Source organism: Heteronotia binoei, chromosome 13 (genome assembly GCF_032191835.1).
Source record: "Heteronotia binoei isolate CCM8104 ecotype False Entrance Well chromosome 13, APGP_CSIRO_Hbin_v1, whole genome shotgun sequence".
In the NCBI taxonomy this organism is placed as follows: Eukaryota; Metazoa; Chordata; class Lepidosauria; order Squamata; family Gekkonidae; genus Heteronotia; species Heteronotia binoei.
Genome location: NC_083235.1, coordinates 17274696 through 17302109, shown reverse-complemented (window position 1 = coordinate 17302109; position 27414 = coordinate 17274696). Strand labels below are relative to the sequence as shown.

The 27414-nt window shown below is 45.2% G+C and overlaps 1 protein-coding gene across 1 annotated transcript in view; it reads left to right on the top strand.

Moving 5' to 3' along the window:
* The window catches only part of PTPN18 (protein tyrosine phosphatase non-receptor type 18), a 78785-nt gene that overhangs the window by 6804 nt on the left and 44567 nt on the right, over nt 1-27414 (top strand). The window contains exons 2-3 of the mRNA XM_060252351.1: nt 24371-24479; nt 26405-26481. Coding sequence (XP_060108334.1) covers nt 24371-24479; nt 26405-26481 — 186 coding nt within the window. The remainder of the gene's footprint in view (nt 1-24370; nt 24480-26404; nt 26482-27414) is intronic.

Genomic DNA, 27414 nt, shown 5'->3' with positions numbered 1-27414 from the left:
TTGAAAAGGTGTGCCGTCCCTTTAAATGTGATGGCCAAAACTCCCTTTGGAGTTCAATTATGCTTGTCACAGCCTTAATCTTGGCTCCACCTCTAATGTCTCCTGGCTCCACACCCAAAGTCTCCTGGCTCCACCCCCAAAGTCCCCAGATATTTCTTAAATTGGACTTGGCAACCCTAGGTGAGCGGTTGTAAGGAAAAGAAGGGATGGAGATTGTAAGCCACTCTGAGACTCTGAGTGAAGGCCGGGGTATATATCCAATCTCCTCCTCCCCTTTCTTCTGTTACTGTTTTATCCAGGGAAAGTGATCTCCGAAGAATGGAGATAAGTTGTCATTCCAGAACTCCAGCCCCTTACCTGGAAGTTGGCAACTATAAAGTGCCTTATTATTATTCTCCCCTTCTGAGCAGTACAGGTGTTGTCTACTTTATTTTTTTTATTTACTTTTTAAATTTTGTTTAACAAGCATACAACAAACATATATTATACATTCTATAGGTAAACCTATAAATGACCAAGAATTGAACAAAGGAAAGAAAAGCATTGGAGAGATCATTAATCTCAGAGCTTTTTTTGAGCGGGAACACATAGGAACGCAGTTCCGGCTGGCTTGGCATCAGGGGGTGTGGCCTAATACGCAAATGAGCTCCTGCTGGGCTTTTCCTGCAAAAAAACCCTGTGTGGAACAATGGTGATATCAGTGGGTGTGGCCTAATATGCATATGGGTTCCTGCTGGACTTTTTCTACAAAAGAAGCCCTGATTATTCTGATAATGCAGGTTCAAAAATGTGCTGATATCCTATAATATTGCTATAGTATATTAGCACATTATGGAGATTATTAGCTTCATAGGGAGATGTTGTTCCAGAACTCCAGCCCTGTACCTGGAAGTTGGCAACTGTAATGTGCCTTATTATCATAATGGCAGGCATTTGGCTCATAATTGATCAGACGTGCCAGCGTTTGGCTTGATTATGCCATCATCTGTTTGTGAGACAGTCGGTTTCCGACTAACTAGGTCAACACATTGTTTCCGTACCCTGCCAGACGGTCGAGGTGATGAGTCCTCCTCATCTCTGAATCAGTTTCTGCATATCATGTGGCCCAGATGTGCTGGAACAGGTCACACCACGGATGAGTTGACTCTGGATGGGCTCAAGATAGACTGCATAGAAAGGGGCAAGGAAGACAGCAACTGATAATTTCTCCATACATGGTGTTGTGATTCAGGGAGCGGAACACAAATTGTTCCACCCTTCTGAGCAGTATAGGTGTTCTGGTTAAAACACAATTTTATTTGGTAACATATGGTAACAAATTATATTTCTTGCATCATTAATAACTTATTTTATCTATCCCATATATTACTTTCTACCCACCCCTCCCCCCATTACTTGACCCCCGCCGGTGTTATTTACTTAAAGTACTAATGTTTAAAGGTACCCTTAACTAATAAAAACAAAAATTAGTATTCTTCTTAACTAATAAAACTAATTAACTAAAAATTAACTAATAAAAACAAAAATTAATATTCTTTTTTTTTCTAAGACTTAATCATTATCAAAAATTGTCTAACGTCCTTTTATTTTCCACTCTTTTTCTACATATCTTCTGAACTTTTCCCACTCCATCTTAAAAACTTCTAAATCATGGTCTCTTAAAATTCTTGTTAATTTGTCCATTTCACTCCATGTCATAACTTTTACAATCCAATCCCATTTCTCTGGTATTTTTTCTTGCTTCCACAACTGCGCATATAATGTCCTAGCAGCTGAAAGCAAGTACCAAATTATAGTTCTATCTTCTTTTGGAAATTTTTCCATTTGTAATCCCAACAGAAAAGTCTCTGTAACTTTCTTAAATTCATATCCCAAGATCCTAGAAATTTCTTGTTGAATCATCTGCCAATATTTTTTTGCTGTTTCACAAGTCCACCACATATGGTAGAAAGAACCTTCATGTTTTTTACATTTCCAACATCTGTCTGGCATCTTATTATTTATCTTTGCCAATTTCTTAGGAGTCATATACCATCTATACATCATTTTAAAACAGTTCTCTTTAATACTATGACACGTCGAAAGCTTCATAGAGTTCTTCCACAAATATTCCCAAGTTTCCATCTGTATTTCTTTATTTACATTAATTGCCCACTTAATCATTTGAGATTTCACTACTTCATTTTCCGCAGACCATTTTAAAAGTAATTTATATAATTTTGAAATTAATTTTTCGTTGTCTCCAAGCAGAACTTTTTCCATTTCTGTTTGTTCTTTTCTTTTTTTTCTTTTTTCTTTTTAGTAATAAACAATTTTATTAGTAACATATGGTAGCAAAACTATATCTACAACTTATAAAAACTTAAAGTAAAAGAAAAAACTTTCTACCCCATATCTTACTTTTCCCCCACCCCTCCCCCCGTTACTTGACCCCCGCCAGTGTTATTTACTTAAAGGAAACAAATATTAAAGGTACGCTTAACTATTAAAGAAAAAAAAAACAACCAACAGTTATATTCTTATTTTAAAAACCTTAATCATTATCAAAGATTGTCCAATGTCCTTTTATTTTCCACTCTTTTTCTACGTATCTTCTGAATTTCTTCCACTTCAACTTAAAAAGTTCCAAATCATAGTCTCTTAATTTTCTCGTTAATTTGTCCATTTCACTCCATGACATAACTTTTGTAATCCAATCCCATTTCTCTGGTATTTTTTCTTGCTTCCACAGCTGCGCATACCATGTCCTAGCAGCTGAGAGCAAGTAACATATTAAAGTTCTGTCTTCTTTTGGAAATTTTTCCATTTGTAATCCCAGCAGAAAAGTCTCTGCCACTTTATTGAATTCATATCCCAAAATCTTAGAAATCTCTTGCTGAATCATTTGCCAAAACATTTTAGCCCTTTCACAAGTCCACCACATATGGTAGAAAGAACCTTCGTGCTTTTTACATTTCCAACACCTATCTGGCATCTTGTTGTTCATCTTTGCTAATTTTTTTGGAGTCATATACCATAAAGATTTTGAGTCCAGTGGCACTGTTTGTTCTTTTCTTATTCCTTCAGTTTTAATGTCATTCTCCACCAAGCTCTTTATTTGAAACCAATCATATTTATTATTCAGCTCTTCAATAGTTTTCAATTCTATTTTGCCACTTTGTATTTTTAATAGTTGATTATATGACAACCACTTTTCTTCACCCGTCTCAGCTGTTATTTTTATCACTTCTGCTGGCACTATCCATAACGGTTTTCTCTCATCTCCATATTTCTTATATTTCATCCATGTATTTAGCAAACTGTTTCTTATATAATGGTGAGAGAAAAAGCTGTCTATCTTTTTTTCCCCATAATACATATAAGGGTGCCAGGGAAAAAGAAAATTATAAGGGAGATTACAATATTACAAACACAAATGAGACATTTGTTAAATAAAGAACTGGAATGGCATCTGAAAAGATTGCAGCAGAAATCATTCAAGGGAGCAAACAAACCCGGAAGATATTTGGCCTGGCAACTGAAGAAAAAGAGAGAAAGTAAAATTATTAATAAAATTGTGGTGGATGGAAGAGAGGTGGTAGATCAAGAAGGAATAAAAAGAGAATTCTTTAAATATTATGCCAAGCTATTTAAAGGTGTTAAAATAAGGAAAGAAAAGATGGATGAGTACTTACAAAAGATAAAAATAGCACCCTTAGCAGAAAATATGCGAAAAGTTTTGAACGATCCAATTGAAAAAATAGAAATTGAAGCAGCAATTAATGCAATGGAAAATGGAAAAGCTCCTGGGCCAGATGGATATACAGCTAAATTTTTTAAAACCCTCAAAGAGGAGTTAATCCCAAAACTTCAGAAATTGATGAATATGATAAGAACAAAAGGGAAAATACCAAATACGTGGAAGGAAGCTGTTATTTCTTTGATTCCAAAGGAAGATAGAGATGTTACGAACGTAAAAAAAATTATAGACCAATTTCATTATTAAATAATGACTATAAAATATATACAAGAATCTTGGCAGAATGGTTTAAACAATATTCGATAAATTTTATAAAGGAAGATCAAGCGGGGTTTCTTCCCAAAAGGCAAATAAGAGATAATATCAGAACTGTTGAAAATATTGTAGAATATTATGAAAGACATCCAGAAAAGGAAGTAGCATTATTCTTTGCGGATGCAGAGAAAGCATTTGACAATTTAAATTGGGATTTTATGTTTGCAGTAATGGAGAAAATGGAGCTGGGAGAAAGCTTTATAAGAATGATAAAAGCAATATATACTAAACAACGTGCAATGTATAAATGCTGATCTTACAGAAGACATGATAATTAGTAAAAGTACAAGACAAGGTTGTCCACTTTCCCCACTGTTGTTTATAATGACTCTTGAAATATTACTGATGCAAATTCAAGAAGATGAAGAAATAGAAGGATTAAAAGTAAAAGGATTTACTTATAAATACAGAGCATTTGCAGATGATATAATGTTTATAAATGAAAACCCCATACAAGTCACACCTTTGTTGTTAGTCAAAATACAAGAATATGGGGAGTTGGCAGGACTTTGTATTAATAAAGAAAAATCAAAACTTCTATGTAAAAATATGCAAATAAATAAGCAACAAGAATTGCAGAGACTAACGGGCTGTGAAGTTACCTCCAAGGTAAAATACTTGGGTGTGGAGATAACAATGAAGAATATTGATTTGTTCAAAAATAATTATGAGAAGCTATGGCGTAAAATGGATGAAGATATGTTAAAGTGGAATAAACTTAATTTGTCACTGTTGGGTAGAATAGCTGCAATTAATATGAATATTCTACCAAGGATAATGTATTTGTTTCAAACTATTCCGATTGTGAAAGACAGTAAACAATTTAATAGATGGCAAAGAAAAATTTCAGAATTTGTGTGAGCGGGGAAGAAACCAAGAATTAAAATGAACATTTTAACAGATGCAAAAGAGACAGGCGGATTTCAATTACCAGACTTAAAATTATATCATGAAGCAGTTTGCTTAGTATGCATAAAATAATGGATAATGTTGTTAAACAAAAAAACTCTTAGCGTTGGAAGGTCATAAGCAGTATAAGTGTTGTTGATCGATCTTCTTATAAGTCTACTTTACTTTTATTCTTTTTTAATTTTACTTTAGCAAGCATACAACAAACATATATTCCACATTCTATAGGCTGACCTATGCACGACCAAGAACTGAACAAAGGAAAGAAAAGCATTACAGAGATCATTAATCTGATAATACAGGTTCAAAAATGTGCTAATATACTATAACAGCATTTCCCATTTGCGGGGTCGCGATCCGGTACTGGGCCACAAAAGCCTCAATGCCGGGTCACCAAGGGTTGCCTGACTGCCCCCCCCTTCTATTTATCTTTGGCACCGTATTGTGCCGGCGCACTCCAACCACTGCCCCCCACGCCACCGCTGACTGTAGCACTCTCTGAGCATCCTTCAGGCAAGGGACGCTCAGAGCGCTACAGAGACTGCATGCTGGCCAGAAGCCCTCTGCCGCTCCTCTCTGATGTTCGGAAACATCAGAGACAGTGGGGAACACTCCTGGCCAGCGTGCAGTCTTTGCATTGCTCAGGGAGCGATACTGAGACTGCACGCCAGCCAGGCATGCTCCTTCGCCTCTCTCTGATGTTTGGACCACGGGGGAAAAACCGCCACCCAAACCTCTGTCTGGACAACAGGGGGAAAAAAAATTGGGAAACCCTGTACTTTACCATGCCACTTCTTTGACCATGCCACTTCTTCTGCACTAGACCTTCTGCACTAGACCTTCTGCACTAGACCTTTAACCCTGGTTCAGCCTTGTCCCCAAACTGGCATTCTAAACTTGAATCATGGAATCATAGAAACCAACTGAGTTTATGATTCTAATGTAGAAAATCAGTTTGGGGACAGGGTTGAACCAGGATTACTAAAGGTCTAGTGTGGAATTGGCCAAGTATTATAACACTGGAATTGACTGTTCTACACATTTGGATCAATTTTCTGGAGAATTCTTTGGGCCCTCTTATCCCAGGAATCAGGGAAAGGCAAGTTAAACCCCATTTCTAGCTCCTTGAGGAAACTATAGCTGGCAAAGGAGGAGGCGGCTGAGAGGTGATTTCAGTGGAACAAAACATCCTGCAAACTGATGTCATTGGCAAGGCACAAAGTAAGCGCCGCGTTTCCTGGAAATCGAGCACGGATTGCAGGTGGGAGCCTGATCAAATAATTTTCAGCTGGCTGCTTTGGCTATTGGAGGGGAGAGCAGATGGCAGCAGAGGTAGGGTTGACAGCTCCAAGTTGGGAAATACCTAGGGTTGCCAAGTCCAACACAAGAAATATCTTGGGGCTTTGGGAGTGGAGCCAGGAGCAATGGTGTGACAAGCACGATTGAACTCCAAAAGGAGTTCTGGCCATCACATTTAAAGGGACCATGCTCCTTTTAAATGCCTTCCTTCCATAGGAAATAATGGATGATAGGGGCACCTTCTTTGGGGGCTCATAGAATTGGACCCACTGGTTCAATCTACTTGAAACATGGGGAGTGCTTTGAGGAGAGGCACCAGATGCAATGCTGAAATCTTGGTGCCTCTACCTCAAAAAACAAACCCTCTGGAGCCTCAGATACCCATGGATCAATTCTCCATTATACCCTATGGAAATCAGTCTCCAAAGGGAATAATGGAGTGTCCAGAAGACATTTCTCTCCCCACCCCGCACTTTCTGATAACCCTGAAATGGGGGGAGGGCCTTCAAACCGGGGGATCCCCTGCCCCCAACTGGGGTTGGCAACCCTAGAAATACCTGAAGATTGGGGTGGGAGAACCTGTGGAGGGTGGGGCATGAGGAGAGCAGGGGCTTCAATGGAGCATGGCCTTCTAAAATGGCCATTTTCTCCAGGGGAACAGGTCTCAGTTGCTAGATATCAGTTATACTCCCAGGAGATCTCCAGCCACCACCTGCACCTTGGCAACCCAAGGCCCAGGCCCTACGCAGGTTCCAGATTTTCTTTTTGATTCCAAAGTTGGCATGCTTATTCAAAAGAACCAGTCAGCATATTTAAAAGGCAAAAGAAACAGGGAAAGTTTTCCCTGCATGCCTTTGGCCATGGAGGGGCACAGTATGTTTAAGTTTCTCTTTTGCAGACACAAAAACCAGAAGCAAATCTTAAATTTCCGGCCTCTGTAAATCTTGAATCCCGCTTTTGCATTTGATGCTGCCCACCAAATCCAAATTACTGATATCTAGGGTTGCCAGGCCGCACTGGTTGGGTGTGGGGGGGGGGGTTGCCGCATCCATGTTGGGAAACTTCTGGAGATTTGGGGATGGAGCCTGGGGAGGGCAGGAACCCCAGGGGAATACAATACTATAGAGTCCACCCTCCAAAGTTGGGCCTTTTTTGGCAGAAAAAGCCCAGCAGGAACTCATTTGCATATTAGGCCATACCCCCTGACATCACCATTGTTTCACACAGGGCCTTGTAGAAGAGGCCTAGCAGGAACTCATTTGCATATTAGGCCATACCCCCTGACATCACCATTGTTTCACACAGGGCTGTTTTGTAGGGAAAAACCTAGCAGGAACTCATTTGAATATTAGGCCATACCCTCCTGACATCACCATTGTTTCACACAGGGCTTTGTTGTATAGAAAGCTTAGCAGGAACTCATTTGCATATTAGGCCATACCCCCCGACATCACCATTGTTTCGCACAGGGCTGTTTTGTAGAAAAAGCCTAGCAGGAACTCATTTGCATATTAGGCCATACCCCCTGACATCGCCATTGTTTCACATGGGGCTTTGTTGTAGAAAAACCCTAGCAGGAACTCATTTGCATATTGGGCCACACCCTGACATCACCATTGTTTCACACAGGGCTGTTCTGTAAAGGAAAGCCCAGCAGGAACTCATTTGCATATTAGGTCACACCTCCTGACATTGCTTTGTGAAGGGCTGCTTTGTAGGGAAAAGCTCAGCAGGAACTTATTTGCATATTAAGCAACACTCCCTGACATCACCATTGTGTCACACAGGGCTTTTTTGTAGAAAAAGCCCAGCAGCAACTTATTTGCATATTAGGCCATACCCCCCTGATACCACCATTGTTTCACATAGGGATTTTTTTGTAGAAAAAGCCCAGCCGGAACTCATTTGCGTATTAGGCCACACCCCATGACACCAAGCCAGCCGGTACTTTGTTCCTGCTCAAAAAAAGCACTGCTCCAAAGCATCCATTTTCTCCAATTGAACTGATCTCTGGAGATGAGCTATAATTATGGGGAATCTCCAGGTCCCACCCAGTCGGCTGGCCTCCTTACTTGATAGCTCCACTGTAGTTATGGTCGTACTCCCACTCAGAAACATGAATGACAGCCAGCCATCTTCCTGGCTCCTACGCTGGGCTTGCTCTGGAGTGGGTCACAGCCTCACATGCCTGGCCCTGCTAGCTCTCACTGCCGTGGCGCTTTGCGCTAATAGATCTGAGCAGTTGTATAACCTGCCCCATTTCCTGAGCCTGGCGTAAATTGAAATTCCAGTCTCAGTCTCTCTCACACACACCCCAGAGGCACGCCTCATTGTCCTGCGTTCAAAGGCAGGCCCAGAGACACATCTGGAGTAAGTTGATACAAAAGACTTTCCCCCCCCAGGAGTTACAAAATCTCTGGCATTCCAGAGCCCTACCGCTCCTAACATTTTCTCTCAATTGGTGTGGCATCACATGTTGAGCCTGTTGGGTACCAGCACGCCACCGGCACACGCACGAGCAAAACATAATATAAGGAAGGAAGAAGGAGAGCCAGTTTGGTGTGGAGAGCCAGTTTGGTGTAGTGGTTAAGTGCGCAGACTCTTATCTGGGAGAACCAGGTTTGATTCCCCACTCCTCCACTTGCACCTGCTGGAATGGCCTTGGGTTAGCCATAACTCTTGTAGGAGTTGTCCTTGAAAGGGCAGCTGCTATAAGAGCTCTCTCAGCCCCACAAGGTGGGGTGTCACAAGGTGTGGGGGAGGGAAGGTAGAGGAGATTGTGAGATTCAGAGTATAATACGGGCTATAAATCCAATATCATCATCTTCTTCTTCAAATCACTTTGCCATTTGCCCACCTGCAGCAGGAAAACCTCCACCCTCGGCCTCAATCCCCCGTCCACAAAAATTGAGAAGCAGGATTAAAAACAGGCAGAAATTTTATTTATTTTAAACATTTCTATGCCACCTTTCCGGCCAAGTGGACTCCCCAAGGTGACAAATATCAAAGCATTAAAAAAAAATTAAAACATTAAACAGCATTAAAATGCATCTATAAAATATTTAAACTGCCAAATAAAAGATAGCTATTGCAAACACAACACAGTCGGGAAGAGGAAATGGCCATCATAGTGATGCCCTAGGGATTTACATGTGCGTGGTCTTTTCCCATAAATATCGGGGAAATTCCTAGAATGTCACCCAGAAGCGACTACACATCTTTCCCAAACTCCACACTTCCTAAGTACCACCCTCAAAATTTCCTGATATTTTTATGGACTATGCTGGCAATTATTAAGTCTACTCGGAAGATATGTTGTTGTCCTGGAAAGATTGCCCAGTATTTTCCTGGTTCAACCAGGGAAATGTTTTTCTACCATGTTTCTGGTTTCGCAGTCTGCAAAGTCAGTAAACTTCTGTTTCCATCCCAAACCCATCAGACTGTAGCTGCAGCCTTGACATGACAAATTCCTCTAGACGCCAACTAGCTTATCTTCTGCCCTGCCCAAAGGATTAGTATTTGAAGCCAAGATTTTTGAAATGTCACAGCTTCATTTATCCGTACTAAGAATGCCACAAATTTCTCAAGCAGTGCATTCAACTGTCAAACCTACTGTTTGACCGTGCCAATTAGATATGTACGGATCACCATTCCTGCTAGATTGGACACCAAATGATTCAAGCACCTGCCAGACAGGTTTGCATCCTTTCCCCTCCAAAAAACTACGTACATGTGAAACTGCTGCTGAGCTGAACAGATCAGCAGTCATTAATGTTGCTAAGGGCAACTTACACAAACACCAGGGCTATTATAACATTTGAAGCTGATTTCTGTTGATTTATCTGCGTGTGCAAACAATTGCCCACCGAGCGGTAAAAGGTAGTCCCCTGTGCAAGCACCAGTCATTTCCGAATCTGGGGTGACGTTGCTTTCACAACGTTTTCATGGCAGACTTTTTTCCAGGGTGGTTTGCCATTGCCTTCCCCAGTCATCTACAGCTTTACCGCTCTGCTTAGATGAAGCTCTCTGCGAAAACGAGATCCTTATATTCCAGAGATGTTTATTTAGCTGCCTGTCTTGGAACTGGATTGAATCTGGACTTTTGTCCTTGAGTGGACCCCTATTCTCCAGTCGCTGGAACGGAAGACGTCTTCCTGGGAAAAGAAAAGCGTGACTGGATCAGATTTTTGAACTTTACCTGTTGGACCTTTTGCTTAGACCGTCTGTTCCACGTTGTGCTTGTTTCGTGTACTATTATTGCATTTAGTATGATTCCTAAATGACTGAAGAATTTTAATGTTCTAAGTGTTCGCAGTGCTGTTTAGTCAATATAAGACAGTGTTTGGACATAAATGTACAGAGGTGATGCCCTTCCCCCCTCCCTTGCCTCTTTTTCTGTGACTCTCACTTCTGTTGCCAAACCTCCAGGTAGGGCCTGGCAGGTCCCCAGAACTACAGCCGCTCTCCAGACTACAGAGATCAGTTCCCCTGTACAAAACGGCTGCTTAGAAAGCGGGCTCGACAGCATTATAGGAGCCCCATGGCACAGAGTGATAAGCTGCAGTACTGCAATTCAAGCTCTGCTCACGACCTGAGTTCGATCCCTGCAGAAGCTGGGTTCAGGTAGCCAGCTCGAGGTTGACTCAGCCTTGCATCCTTCTGAGGTCGGTAAAACAAATACCCAGCTTGCTGGGGGGAAAGTGTAATGACTGAGGAAGGCAATGGCAAATAAAAGTCTGCCAAGAAAATGTCATGAAGTGACGTCACCCCATGGATGGATAACAACTTGGTGCTCTCACAGGGGATGGAGCCAGGAGCCAGGAGGAAGGTCGTGACCTTTACCTTTGAACATATGAAGCTGCCTTATACTGAATCAGACCCTCGATCCATCAAAGTCAGTATTGTCTACCCAGATTGGCAAGCAGCATTCCAGGGTCTCAAGCTGAGGTTTTTCACGCCTATTTGCCTGGACCCTTTTTAGATGGAGATGCCAGGGATTGAACCTGGGACCTTCTGTTTACCAAGCAGATGCTCTACCACTGAGCCACCATCCCTCCCCTAATGACAGCATTATACCCAGCTGAGGTCCTTCCTCAATTCAAGCCCCACCCTCCTCAGGTTCTACTCCCTAATCTCCAGGAATTTCCCACCCTGGAGCTGGCAACCTTACAAGACAGTGGGATAATATAGCCCAGTAATTTTCAAACTTTTTGAAGTGGGATCCTTACCTATGTAGTAATAGTGAAAAGTGGGATCCTTACCTATGTAGTAATAGTGAAAAGACTTACAACATAGTACTAGATTCAGCTGGTCACCACATAAATTTAACCACAACAATTGTTCAGAGTGGGCAGTATCGAGATGTGGTAGAGCAGCATGTGCTCAGATTGGGCTGTTGCCTTGGCAAAAAAATTATGGCTAATGTTGAGATATGGCAGGTTAGCAGCTGTTTGGAATTCATGTACCCGATCAACACTGCCGTGGGTGACTGGTTTAGAGATAGGGTTGCCATGTCCAATTCAAGAAATATCTGAGGACTTTGGAGGTGGAGTCAGGAGATTTGGGGGTGGAGCCAGGAGGAAGGTTGTGACAAGCATAATTGAACTCCAAAGGGAGTTTTGGCCATCATATTTAAGGGGACCGCACACCTTTTCAGTGCCTTCCCTCCATTGGAAATAATGAAGGATAGGGGCACCTTCTTTTGGGGCTCATAGAATTGGACCCCCTGGTCCAATCTTTTTGAAACGTGGAGGGTATTTTGAGGAGAGGTACCAGATGCTGTGCTGCAAATTTGGTGCCTCTACCTCAAAAAACAGCCCCCCACTCAGCCCCAGATACCCACAGATCAATTCTCCATTATACCTCCCCCCACCGCTTTCTGATGACCCTGAAGTGGGGGGAGGGCCTCCAAATCAGGGGATCCCCTGCCTCCAACTGGGAACTGGCAACCCTATTCAGAGGTCCTGTTATTGCTAATATGCCAGAAAGCTCTGTCAAGCTTGGCATATCAGTGCTTGCTCAGCTTTGACAGACATTATTAACATATGTGAAAAGATGCCAAATACAACACCCAGTTAGAAGCATGTGCAGCTTTGAACTGCACTGCCTTCCAAAATGGTGCATCATACCAGAAATAACAGCATGTGCCCAAAAAATTAACGTGCTGAAGCACTTTGTTTACCTGCTGTGTTTAATATTGGCATGCAATTTTTTAAAAATGCTCACCAGTCACCACCCAAACCTGCCCTTTCCGGTCGGGTTTGGACAGCAATCCCCAAGGTGGGGAAAAAATGTTCAGATTCTGAGCAAGAGGCTGTCTTGCAAATTCATTCTGCGAGAGGGTGGGTGGGAATATGGTGAGAACTAATTTAGGAAAGAACAGGGAAAAATGAGGAAAAGTTGGGACAGCATGGGGCTGTTAACGAAGTTGTCTGGACACAAGAAAAAATATATGGTGATAAAGGGAGCATTGGGGCACAAGCACTCTGGAAAACACTCTAGTCTCAAAATGGGAGGTCCAGGGCTTTGTTTGTTTCAGGAACTCCTTTGCATATTAGGCCACACACCCCTGATGTAGTCAGTCCTCCCAATAGCTTACAGTAGGCCCTATAAGAAGAGCCCTGCAAGGGAGGACTGGCTACATAAGGGTGTGTGGCCTAATATGCAAAGGAGTTCCTGCTACCAAAAAAAAAGCCCTGGTAGCAAAGGAAAGTTTAAAACTCCTTGTTTTTTTAGTCTCTACAAACTTTACTCCTTTTCAGCAAATTTTAGATTAAAAGCTTTTCTAAATTCCGCTTCATAATAGCTCGTCGTCTTTTTTTTTTAGAAATGCCAGTTTGTGGCATCTCTAATGTTGCATGCTTCCAGTTGGGCCCAAAGTCCTGCAGGTTTGATCCACAATACTACCAGGTCTCCCCGGTTCAGATTGGCTTTACCAGTGCCTTACTGAGTAGTAAGGATGCTGGGCTGCCCATCAATTCAACTCACATCCTGTTCACCAATCCTGGACAGGGAGTCAGTTTTTCAGTGGCCTCTTCCTCAACCAGTCTGTAGCTGTTTGGCAGATAAAAAGGTAAAGGTAGTCCCCTGTGCAAGCACCAGTCATTTCCGACTCTGGGGTGACGTCGCATCACAACGTCTTCATGACAGACTTTTTACGGGTTGCCATTGCCTTCCCCAGTCATCTACGCTTTACATCTACACTGGATATTCATTTTACCGACCGCAGAAGGATGGAAGGCTGAGTCAACCTTGAGCTGGCTATCTGGACCCAGCTTCCGCCAGGATCGAACCCAGGCCGTGAGCAGAGCTTGGACTGCAATACTGCAGCTTACCGCTCTGCACCATGGGGCTCCTGTTTGGCAGATAGCTCATATAATATAGTGGGTTCAAAGCATCGAGGAGACGAAGCAACAGTGATAACAGCTCTTTACTAGAGGCAGCATGGTAGATGGCTGCTCTAACTGAACTGAGAATGGGCCTGAGGGCCAAACCTATATACAACTACTGATTCCTGCACAAGCGCATTATTGGGTCATTCAAACAGGCAGGGGGCCTGTGATTGGTGTAGGGCAGCAGGTATTAGGATCCTGCTGCCCCTTGTTCCCAAGTCCCCAAGCTCTGCTCTCATGGCTCCAATGAGCCAGGCAGGAATCACATACTCAAAATCATATACGTAACAGCTCCCCTGTATTATTTCCTAGTAGTGCCTCACTCTGAAATCAGCTTTTCATGCCTGTGCGCAGGGCCGACTCTGCCACTAGGCAAACTAGGCAATTGCTTAGGGCGCTGGCCTTCTGGGGGCGCTGAATGGGGCACCCCCCCATGTGACTTGGTAATATGATGAGCGCAGAGGGGAGCACCAGAAAGCCTTGCCTAGGGTGCCAGACGGTCTAGGGCCAGCCCTTCCTGTGCATTCTCACACCATCCAATGGAGTTCTGCTCCCCAATCCTGGCTTGCTGGTGATCTCCTGAGGAGGCAGTTGCTTAAACAGACAATTCATTCGATCATAAATAAATGCTGCATTTTTGTTTTACGTCTTACCACTTGGTATTTGTTTAACGAGCCCTGTAGTGACATTAGTGACTACCGGTCTGCTTGGATGGGCAGCATTTTTGTGCATGTGCCGTGTTGAAACCCCAACAAAAAGATGATGCAAACCTGTCTGGCAGGCTTCAGGTCATTCTGTGCCAAACAGAACAGTGAACGTCACCATCTGATCATCACAGTCAAACATGGTATGTTTGATGGTCAAACATGATGCATCTTAAATTTGCAGCATCTATACGCAATAAACATGTTAGGCCTGCCAAATGATGTGGTCATGAAGCTACCAAACCTAGAGGAGCCAGCAGAGTCACTACAGGCATTATGGCATCCTTAGTGTCCTGGCCACCTTCTCTGGTCTCAACAGGTTCATTGCTGCTTTTCTCACAGCCTAAACATGATCTGGGGAGCTTTCTCCTGGCTCCACCCCCAAAGTCCCCAGATATTTCTTGAATTGAACTTGGCAATCCTATATGCAGTTAGGCCTTCAGTGAGCCTGGGACAGAAAAGCCAGCCAGGGCAGTGAAGTCACCATGACAACCATATCATCTCAAGTGGAACTGGAAGGCCCAGAGGCCTTGTGAGAGTTCACATAACTGGGTCCAGAGTTGGGTGGAGTTATTCCCTGTCCAGCTCAGGTTTGCCAACTCTGGTTTGGGAAATACCTGGAAATGTGGTGGGGAGGAGCCTAGGGAAGGTGGGACCTCATTGGGGTACAATCCAATATAGTCCACCCTCCAAAGCAGCCATTTTCTTCAGGGGAACTAATATCTGCCACCTGGGGATCAATTCTCATTCTAGGAGATCTCCAGACCGTGCCTAGAGGTTGGCAACCCTATTTAGGAAGTATGAACTGTGCAACATGTGTTGCCAGGCCACATACAGCATTTGGGAAAGACATTTGTTCCCCCGGCTAAAGTTGCCAACTCTGTGTTGGGAAATTTTTGGAGATTTGGGGGTGGAGCCCAGGGAGGGCAGGGTTAGGAGAGGACCTCTGCAGGGTATAATGTCATAGAGTCCCCTGCAAAGTTTTTCCCCCCAGGAGAACTGACCTTTGTTGTTGGACAGCAGTTGGAATTCCAGGAGATTGCCAGTCCTACCTGTAAGCTTGCAACCCAGATGCCAACAGATGTAGGGTTGACAGCAGGACCAGTGCTAGGTGCCCTAGGTGAGCTGCCTACTAGCGCCCCCCCCCTTCCCAAAATTTAAAAAACCAGAATTGTAGGGGAAATGAAGAAACCTGAAACTATTTACATTTTTAATTCACAGGTTTTTAGATTAATTTTTATTTTTTTACAAAACATTCTGAGATTAAGCAATAAAAATTGTGAGAATACTAATTGATCCTTTTAGCTGAAGGTGCCAGGGACAAGACCTTCACATGACCATTTCTACTTGATCCTTTTAGCTAGAGGTGCCAGGGACAAGACCTTGTGCACGCGAGAAAAATGCTCTACCACTGAGCTATGGCTCTGTTGAAGTAGAGTAGGAAGGATGAGTAGCAGCAGACAACTTCAACAAGAGCCAATTTTTAGAAACTGTCATTGGCTCTTCTTCAGCTTTTACAATTGGTTAATTTATCCCTACCGGGCTCTGAGGAGCGCACTGCGCAGGTGCTGTCCACTTTCACATTTCCTGGGTCTGTTACATGAAACTGGCTGGGCAGCATCTGCGCTCCATGGAGCTTGTTTTCCATTTGGGAAAGCCCGCTCCAAGGAGCACACACACTGCGCGTGGGAAGAGGGGTACCTGTGTGTGTCCCCTAGGCCAGGTGGCACCCTAGGTGGTCACCTACTTGGCCTACTTCCATGCACCGACCATGGTTCCAGATGGGGGCCTGGAGATCTCCCACTATTACAGTTCCCCTGAAGAAAAATGGCTGCCTTGGAGGGCAGACTCTATGGCATTATACCCCGCTGAGGTCCCTCCCTTCCCCAAATCTCACCCTCCCCAGTCTCCACTCCCGAAATCTTTAGGTATTTCTCCATCCAGAGCTGGCAACCCTACCCTCAAGGAACGAGGAAGAGAAATGCCACCACTCACATGAGAGAAGGGTGCTTTGGGGTCACAGCCCAATCCGAGAAGCTGTGGTGTAGATAGTTCCCCTGTTTGTAATCCCTCCTCAAACAAAACCGATCTTGCACAATGAAAGGCTGTCTACCTTTGTATTAATCCTGCTCCAACAAAAGCCACAGGGTATAAAAGGAAGGATTGTCTGATGAGAAAAGGGCTCTAGGTGAAAAGAAAGGATCTAGATCCGTTGTTTTTTCCGCCTTACCTGCCACTCCCCAGCGATAGCTGAGCAAAGAAAGGAAGTCTAAGGCTATGAAAGAACTCCTGTGGCATCCCCATCTCCCTGCTGTACAGGTTTTAAAATCGGAAAACAGCACAACTGGAATGAGAGGCTGGCCAAAGGTGTGTCTCGTTGGAACTGCTCCATTGTATGGCATTATCTTTTCTTTATTAGCAAAAACGATACCCTCCAGTTTAAGTAAAACTGCAACCATCGATTCAATCTAGAACTTTAACCATCAAGCCAAAATACAAAATTTTAGAATGAGGAGGGGGGCTTTGCATGGGAAGAGACTAGGTTCAAGAATGAGTAAATAATAGTATATTCATAGATGCACATACAGCTAAGGATTTTATATCTTTCCCCCCCTGTTGTAGCTAGAACAGGGATGGCCAAATTTGCTTAGTCTAAGAACCACATATAGAATAAATGTCAGATGTTCAAGAGCCACAAGACAAGAGTGTCAGATGTTGGATGGAAGGAAGAAAAGCAAATAGATGGAGAGGGGAGGGAGAGGTGATAAGAAAGCTAACTTTAAATGCATTCTCCAAGCTGCTTCTCTAAGCCAGCCAACTGGGCAGTATATGTGTGGAAGAGGCACATGTGGCTCCTGAGCCACAGTTTGGCCACCCCTGAGCTAAAATGTGGCTTCCTCTCAGATTTTTTGTTTTAAGCAGGAACACAGTTCCAGTGTCAGGGGGTGTGGCCTAATATGGAAATAAATTCCTGTTGGGCTTTTATTTGTAAAACAATGGTGACATCAGGGAGTGTGGCCAAATATGCAAAAGAGTCCCTGCTGGGTTTTGTCTACAAAAAACTCCCTGCTTCCTCCTATTTTCACAGCCCTATTGACAGACATACTGGCCAGCCAACCAAATGTTGATTCAATGATTCGTCTTCCTCCCCTCTCCCCTTACTTCAGGCAAGCTGTTCATGTTTTTCAGATATTGAAAGTGCTACATGTTGTGTTTATTCAGGTAGAAATCTATTCATCTCCTTCCCTGTTTAAGAAAACAAGACACAGGATCCATTTTTAAAATTCTGAAAACTATGCCAAGGGGAAGGGGGGAAATGCCTAGTGTCCTTGCATGTTCCCAAGCAATTGGTGTTGGTACACAGTTGATATCTGTGTCAAACCAGAAGTACAGGTTTCCCCTCTACTTGTGTTCAGTTTTGGGCACCACATTTTAAGAAGGATATAGATAAGCTGGAACGGGTCCAGAGGAGGGCGACGAAAATAGTGAGGGGTCTGGAGACCAAGTCCTATGAGGAAAGGCTGAAGGAGCTGGGAATATTTAGCCTGGAGAGGAGGAGGCTGAGAGGTGATATGATCACCATCTTCAAGTACTTGAAGGGCTGTCATATAGAGGATGGTGTGGAATTGTTTTCTGTGGCCTCGGAAGGTAGGATCAGAACCAATGGGTTGAAATTAAATCAAAAGAGTTTCAGGCTCAACATTAGGAAGAACTTCCTGACCGTTAGAGCGATTCCTCAGTGGAACAGGCTTTCTCGGGAGGTGGTGGGTTCTCCTTCCTTGGAGGTTTTTAAACAGAGGCTAGAAGGCCATCTGACAGCAATGAAGATCCTGTGAATTTAGGGGGAAGAGTTTGTGAGTTTCCTGCATTGTGCAGGGGGTTGGACTAGATGACCCTAGAGATCCCTTCCAACTCTGATTCTGTGATTCTATGATTCTTCTTGAACGAAAGGACAAGACTTCTCTTCTAGCAAAACAGAGTGTGCTTCCTCAGCAGGCTGTGTCCCAAAATTATATCAGTCTGGTTGCAATGCAGAAGCAGGCAATGGCAAACCACCCCTGAACGTCTCTTGCCCTGATGGCACTTTCCTCCTCCACCACCAAATGAACAAGACATTTTTTTTCCTGGTCAGGTAGCAACCTCACCTGCAGTGTTCCCTGTAAGCTGAGTTAGCGTGAGCTAGCTCACAGATTTTTAGCCTCCAGCTCACACATTCTTGTTTGCTCTCAGGAAGGATGACCCCAGAGCACACTCATTTATGCAGTAGCTCATAATGCTGTACTGTAGTCCTAAGCTCTGCTCACGACCTGAGTTTGATCCCCGGTGGAAGCTGGGTTTTCAGGAAACTGGCTCGAGGTTGACTCAGCCTTCCATCCTTCTGAGGTCAGTAAAATGAGTCCCCAGCTTGCTGGGGGGAAAGTGTAGGTGACTGGGGAAGGCAATGGCAAGCCAGCCCATAAAAAGTCTACCGTGAAAATGTTGTGAAAGCAACGTCACCCCAGAGTCGGAAACGACTGGTGCTTGCACAGGGGACCTTTCCTTTTTCCTTCATAATGTTAATGCCAGTAGCTCACAAAGTAGAATTTTTGCTCACAAGACTCTGCAGCAAAGAGAGAACACTGCTCACCTGTGCAAGGCATGGCATGGCTCAATTACACAAGAGTAACCGCTCCTACGGAGCATCATCATGCCTCAAGGGCAGAGTCACATGTTACATAACTTCCCACCTGACCAGGGGAAACTTTGGGTGGAGATCAGAGTCCTAGACAGAAATCTGTTAAGTGTCTCAACCAGTTTTGGGACGAGACGCAAGGGTTACACTGGGAGAACCTGCTCTGGAGATCCTGGCTGGGTCAGATGAACCTTCTCTGTTCTAAAAATAAACCCAACAGAAGCGTTTGCGCTTTTGTAAAGAACATCAAGGATCTTAAGGTGGCCAGGTTCTACTCAAGAAATATCTGGGGACTTTGGGGGTGGAGCCAGGAGACTTTGGGGGTGGAGCCAGGACCAAGGGTGTGACAAGCGGGAGTTCTGGCCATCACATTTCAAGGGACCACGCTCCTTTTAAATGCCTTCCTTCCATTCAGAAATAATGAAGAGTAGGGGCACCTTCTTTGGGGACTCATAGAACTGGACTCCATGGTCCAGTCTTTTTGAAACTTGGACAGTATTTTGAGGAGAGGCACTGGATGCTATGCTGAAAATGTGGTGCCTCTACCTCAAAAAACAGGGGGGTTCCCCAGCAGAACCAGATTAAACCCCGTGGAGGCCCCTAGGCAGTCAAAATCTCAGGGGTTTCCTCACAAATTATTTCGGAGTTGGAACGGCCACCCCACTGTGGCCCCTGCTTCAGCCTGCAGGCCCCTTCTCCAAAGCCCCTTTGACTAAGCTGCAGGGGAGAGGCAATCTTGACGATGACACCAGCAGCAGCCGCACCAGGCAAGTCGGGCAAAGAGCGACTCAGTTGCTGGCTGCGTGTTCAGGATGGGAGGGCTGCAAGCAGGGAGAAAACCGGGGTGGGGGTGGGGGGAGAAGCTGTCCTGGGGCCCCTAAAAGCATGGGGGCCCATAAGCCTGTGTCTGCTTAGCCTAATTGTTAATCCGGCCCTGCTCCCCAGAGCCGCAGATACTCACAGATCAATTCTCCATTATACTCTATGGGAATCGATCTCCATAGGGAATAATGGAGTGCCCAGCAGACATTTCCTCCCCCACCCCACTTTCTGATAACTCTAAAGTGAGGGGAGAGCCTCTAAACTGGGGGATCCCCTGTCCCCACCTGGGGATTGGCAACCCTAAGAATCTAGGCCGGGTTAACGGATTGTCTTCAAGTAGTCATTTTGCTGTGCTTGCAAGGTTAACGGGTCATCGCCTAATGGATACCGGGTTGAAGAGTCGTTCCTGTTTCCAAAAGGAAATGTCACATCAGTCCTTACAACTGATGGAGCTTTGTGGTCTGTCTCCTATTGCAGGGTTTCCCGACTTGTGGCTCAAAAGTGGGCCGCAGAGCCTCTGGAAGTGGGTCACAACAAGCCACACCTCCCTAATTGCCGCTTTTACCCTTTCTCTTCTCATTCTTTCTCTTCTCATCTTCCTTGTCAATATTCCGCATTCTCGCCATCTACCTCCCTTTTGAACAATGAAAGGGGAAATCTGTCCAGCAGCTAGTAACTTTATAGTAGCTGGAAGGAGGGGAAAATGGAATGCCACTTGCCAGGGGGCAGCTGTGCCCTTTGTGCAAAGTCTGTGGCGTTTTTCAAAACATCTAGTTCAGGGGTGTCAAACTCATGAGGGCCAGATCTGACATAAATGAGACCTTTTTGGACCGGGCCATGTGTGTCATAAAATGTAATGCCAGGTAGCAGAGATATACACTTTATTAAAGATGCAGGCAAACAGAATTAAAGGGTTTGTTTTAAAAAGTAAAATAAAATATGCTTAAAAGATTAGCAGTCTTGCAGTATTTTGTTTATTTAGCAGTTTCTGATAACTGATACCTCTTGTTCTGAATTATTGCATCAAAATCTGGAGACAATGTCTGTGTTGTAGCAATCTTGAGTATGCTGTTCAGGAGTTTTTCAGGTGCGCACCTGTAAGTTGCAAACCTACTTTTGATTTATTGACATTCATTTCAGAAATCTCATGGTCAATGCTTTGAGCCTGAGACCCGGGGGAAAACATGAAATGGCTGGGCATTGCAAGCTTTTGTACATACGTTGCTTCATATGCCGGTCAGTCAATGGAGAAATAGAGGCTTTGCTCTGGAGCTCCTGTGTGATTGAGCAAGCCTGGAGAAAGAGAAGAGAAGAGAGAAGAGAAGAAAGAAGGTGACAGTGAGTTGCTCACAGGTCTGATAGGAGTCCTTTGGGGGCCTGATCCGGCCCTTGGGCCACACGTTTGACACCCCTGATCTAGTTGGCCACAGTAGAAAATGCAATGCTAGACTAGATGGGTGACAATGTCATAGACTGCCCAAAAAACAAACCTTGGACTGGCCCTGGATGGGCCACCAAACCAAGTAAATTTGTACTTCTGAGTCACCGTACCGAAAAAGTTTGAGGACCTCTGACCTGGCTTATATGCGTAGCTAAATCTTCCCTAGACCACTAAGAACACTATAGCAAGGTGTAGGCTTCCTGGACTCCCATGCGATTCTGGGATCTCACAAGAGTTTGGCTGTCATTTGGGGTACCAAAGAAATCACAGTAATAAGGAGGATTGTTGGGGCAATCACATAAAGCTCCCATACAGTTAATCAGACCACTGGTCTATCAAGGTCAATATTGTCTACTTTGTTGCAGTCACAGCCGGCTTCAAGGCATCTGATGCCCAAGGCAAGGCCACGCCCTGTCACTTGCACCCTTCCTCCCCTCACGCTCACCTCCAGCGAGGGCAGGGTGAGTGCCACAGTGGAGGCACACCATGGCTCCTGCGCCTCAGAGTGTGTACACCCCCCCAGCTGCCATCGCTCAGCCTCTCCTGTGCTTCTGGAAGCTTCCGGAAGCGCAGCCCCAGGAAATTTGAGTGACAGCAGTCAGGTGGCATGCGTGCTCTGAGGTGCAGGAGCCACGCTACACTCACCTATTTCCCTCGCTGAGGAGGCAAAGGTGGGCACAAGGGCTCAAATCGGTACCCCCCAGGCTGCGCCCTAGACAGCCACCTATTGCCACCTAATGGACGAGCCAGTCCTGGTTGCAATGCCCCATCAATTTCAGTGGCACTGTAAATCACCATCCATCTGTGTCTATAAGAAATCTGTAAGTTGATAAGCTGATGCCTGAATCATCAGATCCGTGACAGCAGATCAGGGAACAAGGTGTCCTCACCTCCTGAAATTAAAGGCTAGGCAAAAAAAAAAAAAAGATTGAGCAAGACTCAATTTAGATGAGAGTTGTATCACAGTGTAGGCTGCAGGGCAAGGCATCATTGGTCAACACAGTTTAATGATACCAAAGTGTGGGGAGGATTCAGGTTATGTCACTACCTGTACAGCATATGTTGATGTGCAAGTTGCCATGGGTGCCAAAGTGGGTAGTTCTTGCCAGGGGTGGAATTCTAGCAGGAGCTCCTTTGCATATTAGGCCACACACCCCTCATGTAGCCAATCCTCCAAGAGCTTACAAGAGCTTTGTAAGCTCTTGGAAGATTGGCTACATCGGGGGGGGGGGGTGGCCTAATATGCAAAGGAACTCCTGCTAGAATTCCACCCCTGGTTCTTGCACTTGAGAGCACCTTTTCCTACACCACTGAAATGCACTTTAGACATTTGCCTATGTGCCTAACAGTGAATGGTTCCTATGCAACTCAGAGAACGTTTTTGTGTTCCAACCACGTGGGCACAATTCAGTCACATGAGTCTCTTTCACACTGAACCCTTTCCTTATGGTTCGCTACCTAAATCAGCTGGAAAGAGCAGAACCATGTTAGCATCGGTGCAGCATACCCTGAGATGGGGCGGCAGCCAGGGCAGGACCCACCTCTTCAGAGCCTTCCAGTCACATGCTGCTACAGAAAAACGTGTTGTAGGTCTGAAAAGTACAGTAGTGGTATTCCCAGGGCTTTTTTTGTAGCAGGAACTCCTTTGCCTATTAGGCCACACACCCTAGATGTAGCCAATCCTCCAAGAGCTTACAGTAGGCCCTGTACTAAAAGCCCCGTAAACTCTTGGAGGATTGGCTACATGGGGGGAGGCGTGACCTAATAGGCAAAGGAATTCCTGCTACAACAAAAGCTCTCAGTATTCCTGTCTTCACTCACTACTGGGGAAATGACATGAGGTCAGTGGGAAGGAACAGAAACAGGTGGGGATGTGGATGGCTGGGAAGGAAGGCATGGGTGAAGGTCAGAGCAAGAGAAGGGAGCCCTTGGGCACTCTTGGCCAAGGGCCCTCCAAAATCTGGAACAAGTCCTAAGCCATGTTATCAAAGCAGTGACATAATGCCAGTTGGTGGGTATCAAAGACCTCTTCAGAGAAGATACCACAGTACATTTTAAGACAGAATAGCCTTCACTGGTAGATTTTTAAAAAAAAAATTGACATATTTTGGGGGGATAGTGATGAGTGTATGTCTCTTCAAACCTTCCGAAGTCCTCTCCAAAATTCTATAGTTAGGAAGTCTACAATATTGACCCTCATGACAAGGTTTATGATAAGTTGTTTTCTGTTGCCGCAGAAGGTCGAACCAGAACCAGTGGGTTGAAACCAAATCAAAAGAGTTTTTGACTAAACATTAGGAAGAATTTCCTGACAGAGCGGTTCCTCGGTGGAACAGGCTTCCTCGGGAGGCGGTGGGCTCTTTGGAGGTTTTCAAACAGGTTGTATGGCCATCTGAGAGAAATGCTAATACTGTACAGTCAGGCAGATCACGATAAGAAGGGCAGGACGGGTTGCGCCAGTCCTAAATTTTCAAGGCTTTTCTCTTACATGCCCAGGGAAATGCTGATTGCCACTTTGGAGTTAGGCAGCAATTTTTCTCCGGGTGAGTTTGTCCCGGGGATCCTGGAGGAATGTTTTTGTTTTTGCCATCTTCTGGGCTTGGAGCAGGTGTCACTCTGTGTGTGTGTGTGTGTGTGTGTGTGTGTGTGGAGGGTGGCATTTGTGAGTTTCCTGCATTGAGCAAGGGGTTGGTCTAGATGACCCTGGAGGTACCTTCCAACTCTGTGATTCTAAGTCAGTTCTCGGAAGGAAAACTAGCACAAGAGAGAAGACTGAGTGAGAGTCTTTCTCCTAGACACACTACTTTTTTATTTGGGTGGCTTTTGAAAACTTGGTTGAGTATTACAAATATTCCACTGCCTCCAGTCCAAAGTGGCACAGTCCACTTCTACTTCGGGATGCTTCCACCTCGTTCTGTCGCAATGAATGTGTCGTTTCGGTCAGACAGCAATCCGAAAGTTCCTAGAGATCAGGGGCAGAGTTGGGAAAAGAGGCTTCTTATCTGTGACCTCCTCCTGCTTGATTCAAGGTAACCCTCTCCTACTGCATACGACTTTCACCTTCCTCTTTCTCGGCAGGAAATCAAAGCCCGGGCAGCGGCGTTTCGGCAACAGCAGAGCATTTCAACAGAGGCCGGGGGCAACAAAGAGAACCTGAAGAAGAACCGTTACAAAGATATATTGCCATGTGAGTCCGGTGATCCTCACGCAGGAATGGAAGTTTCCCTTTGCCAGGAATCTGCAGGGAGTTCTCGTACCTCTCAACGTGACTCTCCTCCTCCACAGAGCAAGCTGTGCTACCACATTCCTCCCTCACCATGCATCCCTCCACCCTTCGGCTGTCTTGATTCACAGCCAGCTACTTACCACACAGGGCTTTTTTTGTAGCAGGAACTCCTTTGCCTATTAGGCCACACACCCCTGATATAGCCAGTCCTCCAAGGGCTTACCGTAGATCCTGTAATAAGGGCCCTGTAAGCTCTTGGAGGAATGGCTACATCAGGTGGGTGTGGTCTAATATTCAAAGGAGTTCCCACTACAAAAAAAAGCCCTGCTTACCAGGATCGGGTTGCCAATCCCTAGGTGGGGCCAGGGGATCCCCTGGTTTGGAGGCCCTCCCCCCACTTCAGGGTCTTCAGAAAGCAGGGGGGGGAGGGAAATGTCTGCTGGGCACCCCATTATTCCCTATGGAGACCGATTCCCATAGGGTATAATGGAAAATTGATCCAGGAGTATCTGGGCCACTGGAGGCCCTGTTTTTTGAGGTAGAGGCACCACATTTTCAGTGTAGCATCTGGTGTCTTTCCTCAAAAAAATCCCCCAGTTTTCAAAAAGATTGGGCCAGGGGTCCAATTCTGTGAGCCCCCAAAGAAGGTACCTCTATCCTTCATCATTCCAAATGGAAGGAAGGCATTTAAAAAGAGCGTGGTCCCTTGAAATGTGATGGCCAGAACTCCCTTCGGAGTTCAATTGTGCTTGTCACACCTTTGCTCCTGGCTCCACCCCCAAAGTCTCCTGGCTCCACCCCCATGGTCCCCAGATATTTCTTGAGTTGCAACTGGCAACCCTATGCCAGGAGAATAGCCACAACAGAATGAGTTCAACGGGCGTATATAGAGCTCTCGGGTAATAAAGAGGCCAGGTTTTTTGACTAAAGCAGGTAGAGGAAGTGACTGGAGTGAAGTAGGTGGAGGTGAACAACGGCAGCTATGCCACCTTCCAGGTTTTGGTTGACTGGGAGGGACGTTTCCCTGGATGCAGACCTGGACTTTTAAAATATGCAGCAGCCTTCCTCCACCCTCTGATGGGCTGGCACCTGGGACAAAGACTCTCTTTGACTAATGGAGAGGTTTGCCCTACTTTCCCTGGAGAAAACTAATTGCTCCAGGAACTTTCCCAGGGGAAAGTGTTGGGCCATAAAGTCCATGGGGCCCACGGAACACATGAAGCCGCTCTATACCAAGTTGGACCATTGGTCCACCCGGATCATTCTTGTCTGCTCTGATGGCAGGGGTTGTCTGGAGTTTCAGTTTGGAGAAGGGTCTTTTTTCAATACCTGGGATCTCTTTTGTTTTTTTAAACACGAAGAGAGGCATTTAAAAGGGACGTGTTGGCCAGAGCTCCCTTCTGAGTTCAATTGTGCTTGTCGCAACCTTGCTCCTGGTTCCACCCCCAAAGTCCCCAGATAGTTCCTGAGTCAGACCTGGCAACCCCATTGAGTCGGAGACGACTGGTGCTTGCACAGGGGACTGCCTTTATTTTTACCTTTCAGCCGACTGAAGCTGAATCCGATGAAGACAGAGGTCCTTTGCCTGAGTCGCGGTGGCCTGGGCAGGGGAATTTGTTTGTTGGATGTTGATGCACACAGTATTGATTCTGGGTCCTCCTTTGCCATGTGATTCCTGCTTTAACAAGCTAAACTCCCCTTGCAAGGCTCTCCTCCTTGAAAGAAGTAGCTGGAGGAACCTCCCAGCTTTCCAAGGTTGGCTGAACAGGAAGATATTTCCCTCCTGTTTCCCACTGTCTTAGAGACACAGCCTGACCCTCAGCAAGCCAACCTCATCAAGAAGCATGGCTCCATGATAGTAACTCCAAAATGTCTGCTTTCCACAGATGATCAGACCAGAGTTGTTCTGAACTCGATGACAGAAGAAGGACAGACAGATTATATCAATGGCAACTTCATCCAGGTAACCAACACTAGCCGCATCAGGCTGGACTGCGACGCAGCCACCAGCCATGCCACCTAGCTGTGTCCCTCCAGCTGGTCAGCACTGAAGGAGTGAAGCCCAGTGACAGGAACAGGAAGTGATGTCATCAGTCCATACTCACACCAGGCTCCACTTGACATTCAGAAGCTGTGTGGTGCGGCAGCTATAGAAACAGTAGATCCACCTTCCATTTCTATCACCCATTACTAAGGCCCTCCCCTCTCTGCATTGCCCAGTCTGTGATAGTCCCTGAGTTCCACCACACACACAAGCCATAGCTGTCCAAAGGCTTTAGGCTCACATAAATGTGGAATAAGTTGCCCTCTGTGTCTTTTAAGTTGCTCTTCTTTCTTCTAAGGAACCATTTTCTATGCTATGTCCCTGGTAGGGCACTGCACTCTGCCGGTAACAACTTACTGGTAATCCCCAGTCCCAAAGAAGCTCGACTGTCCTCTACTAGGGCAAGAGCTTTTTTGGTCATGGCCCCTTTCTGGTGGAACTCTCTGCCAAATGATAGCCAAGCCCTGCAGGATCTCTTACAGTTTCGGAGGACAGAGATGTAAAGCGGAGATGTTCCACCAGGCTCTTGATAGAAACCCTTGACTGAGGCAGTGATAGTTGGTGCCTGTCGTTTGTCCACCCGCTCCAGAAGTGTAACTCCCTCCCCTCCGCTGTATTTTCTGACAATCTGATGAGAATGAATATTATTTGCAAACCGTCATTGAGGGCTGCAATTTTGATTGCCATGGTTTTATTGCCCTGAATTAGGTATTGTTTTATTTAATGCGTTTTTGTATTTTACGTTATATGTATTCTTATCTGATGTGCATCACCCAGAGCCTGGTGTTGGCGGGGATGGGGCAAATAATATAGTAGTAGTAGTCCACATGAGGCGTTGTCTCCCTTCCCATC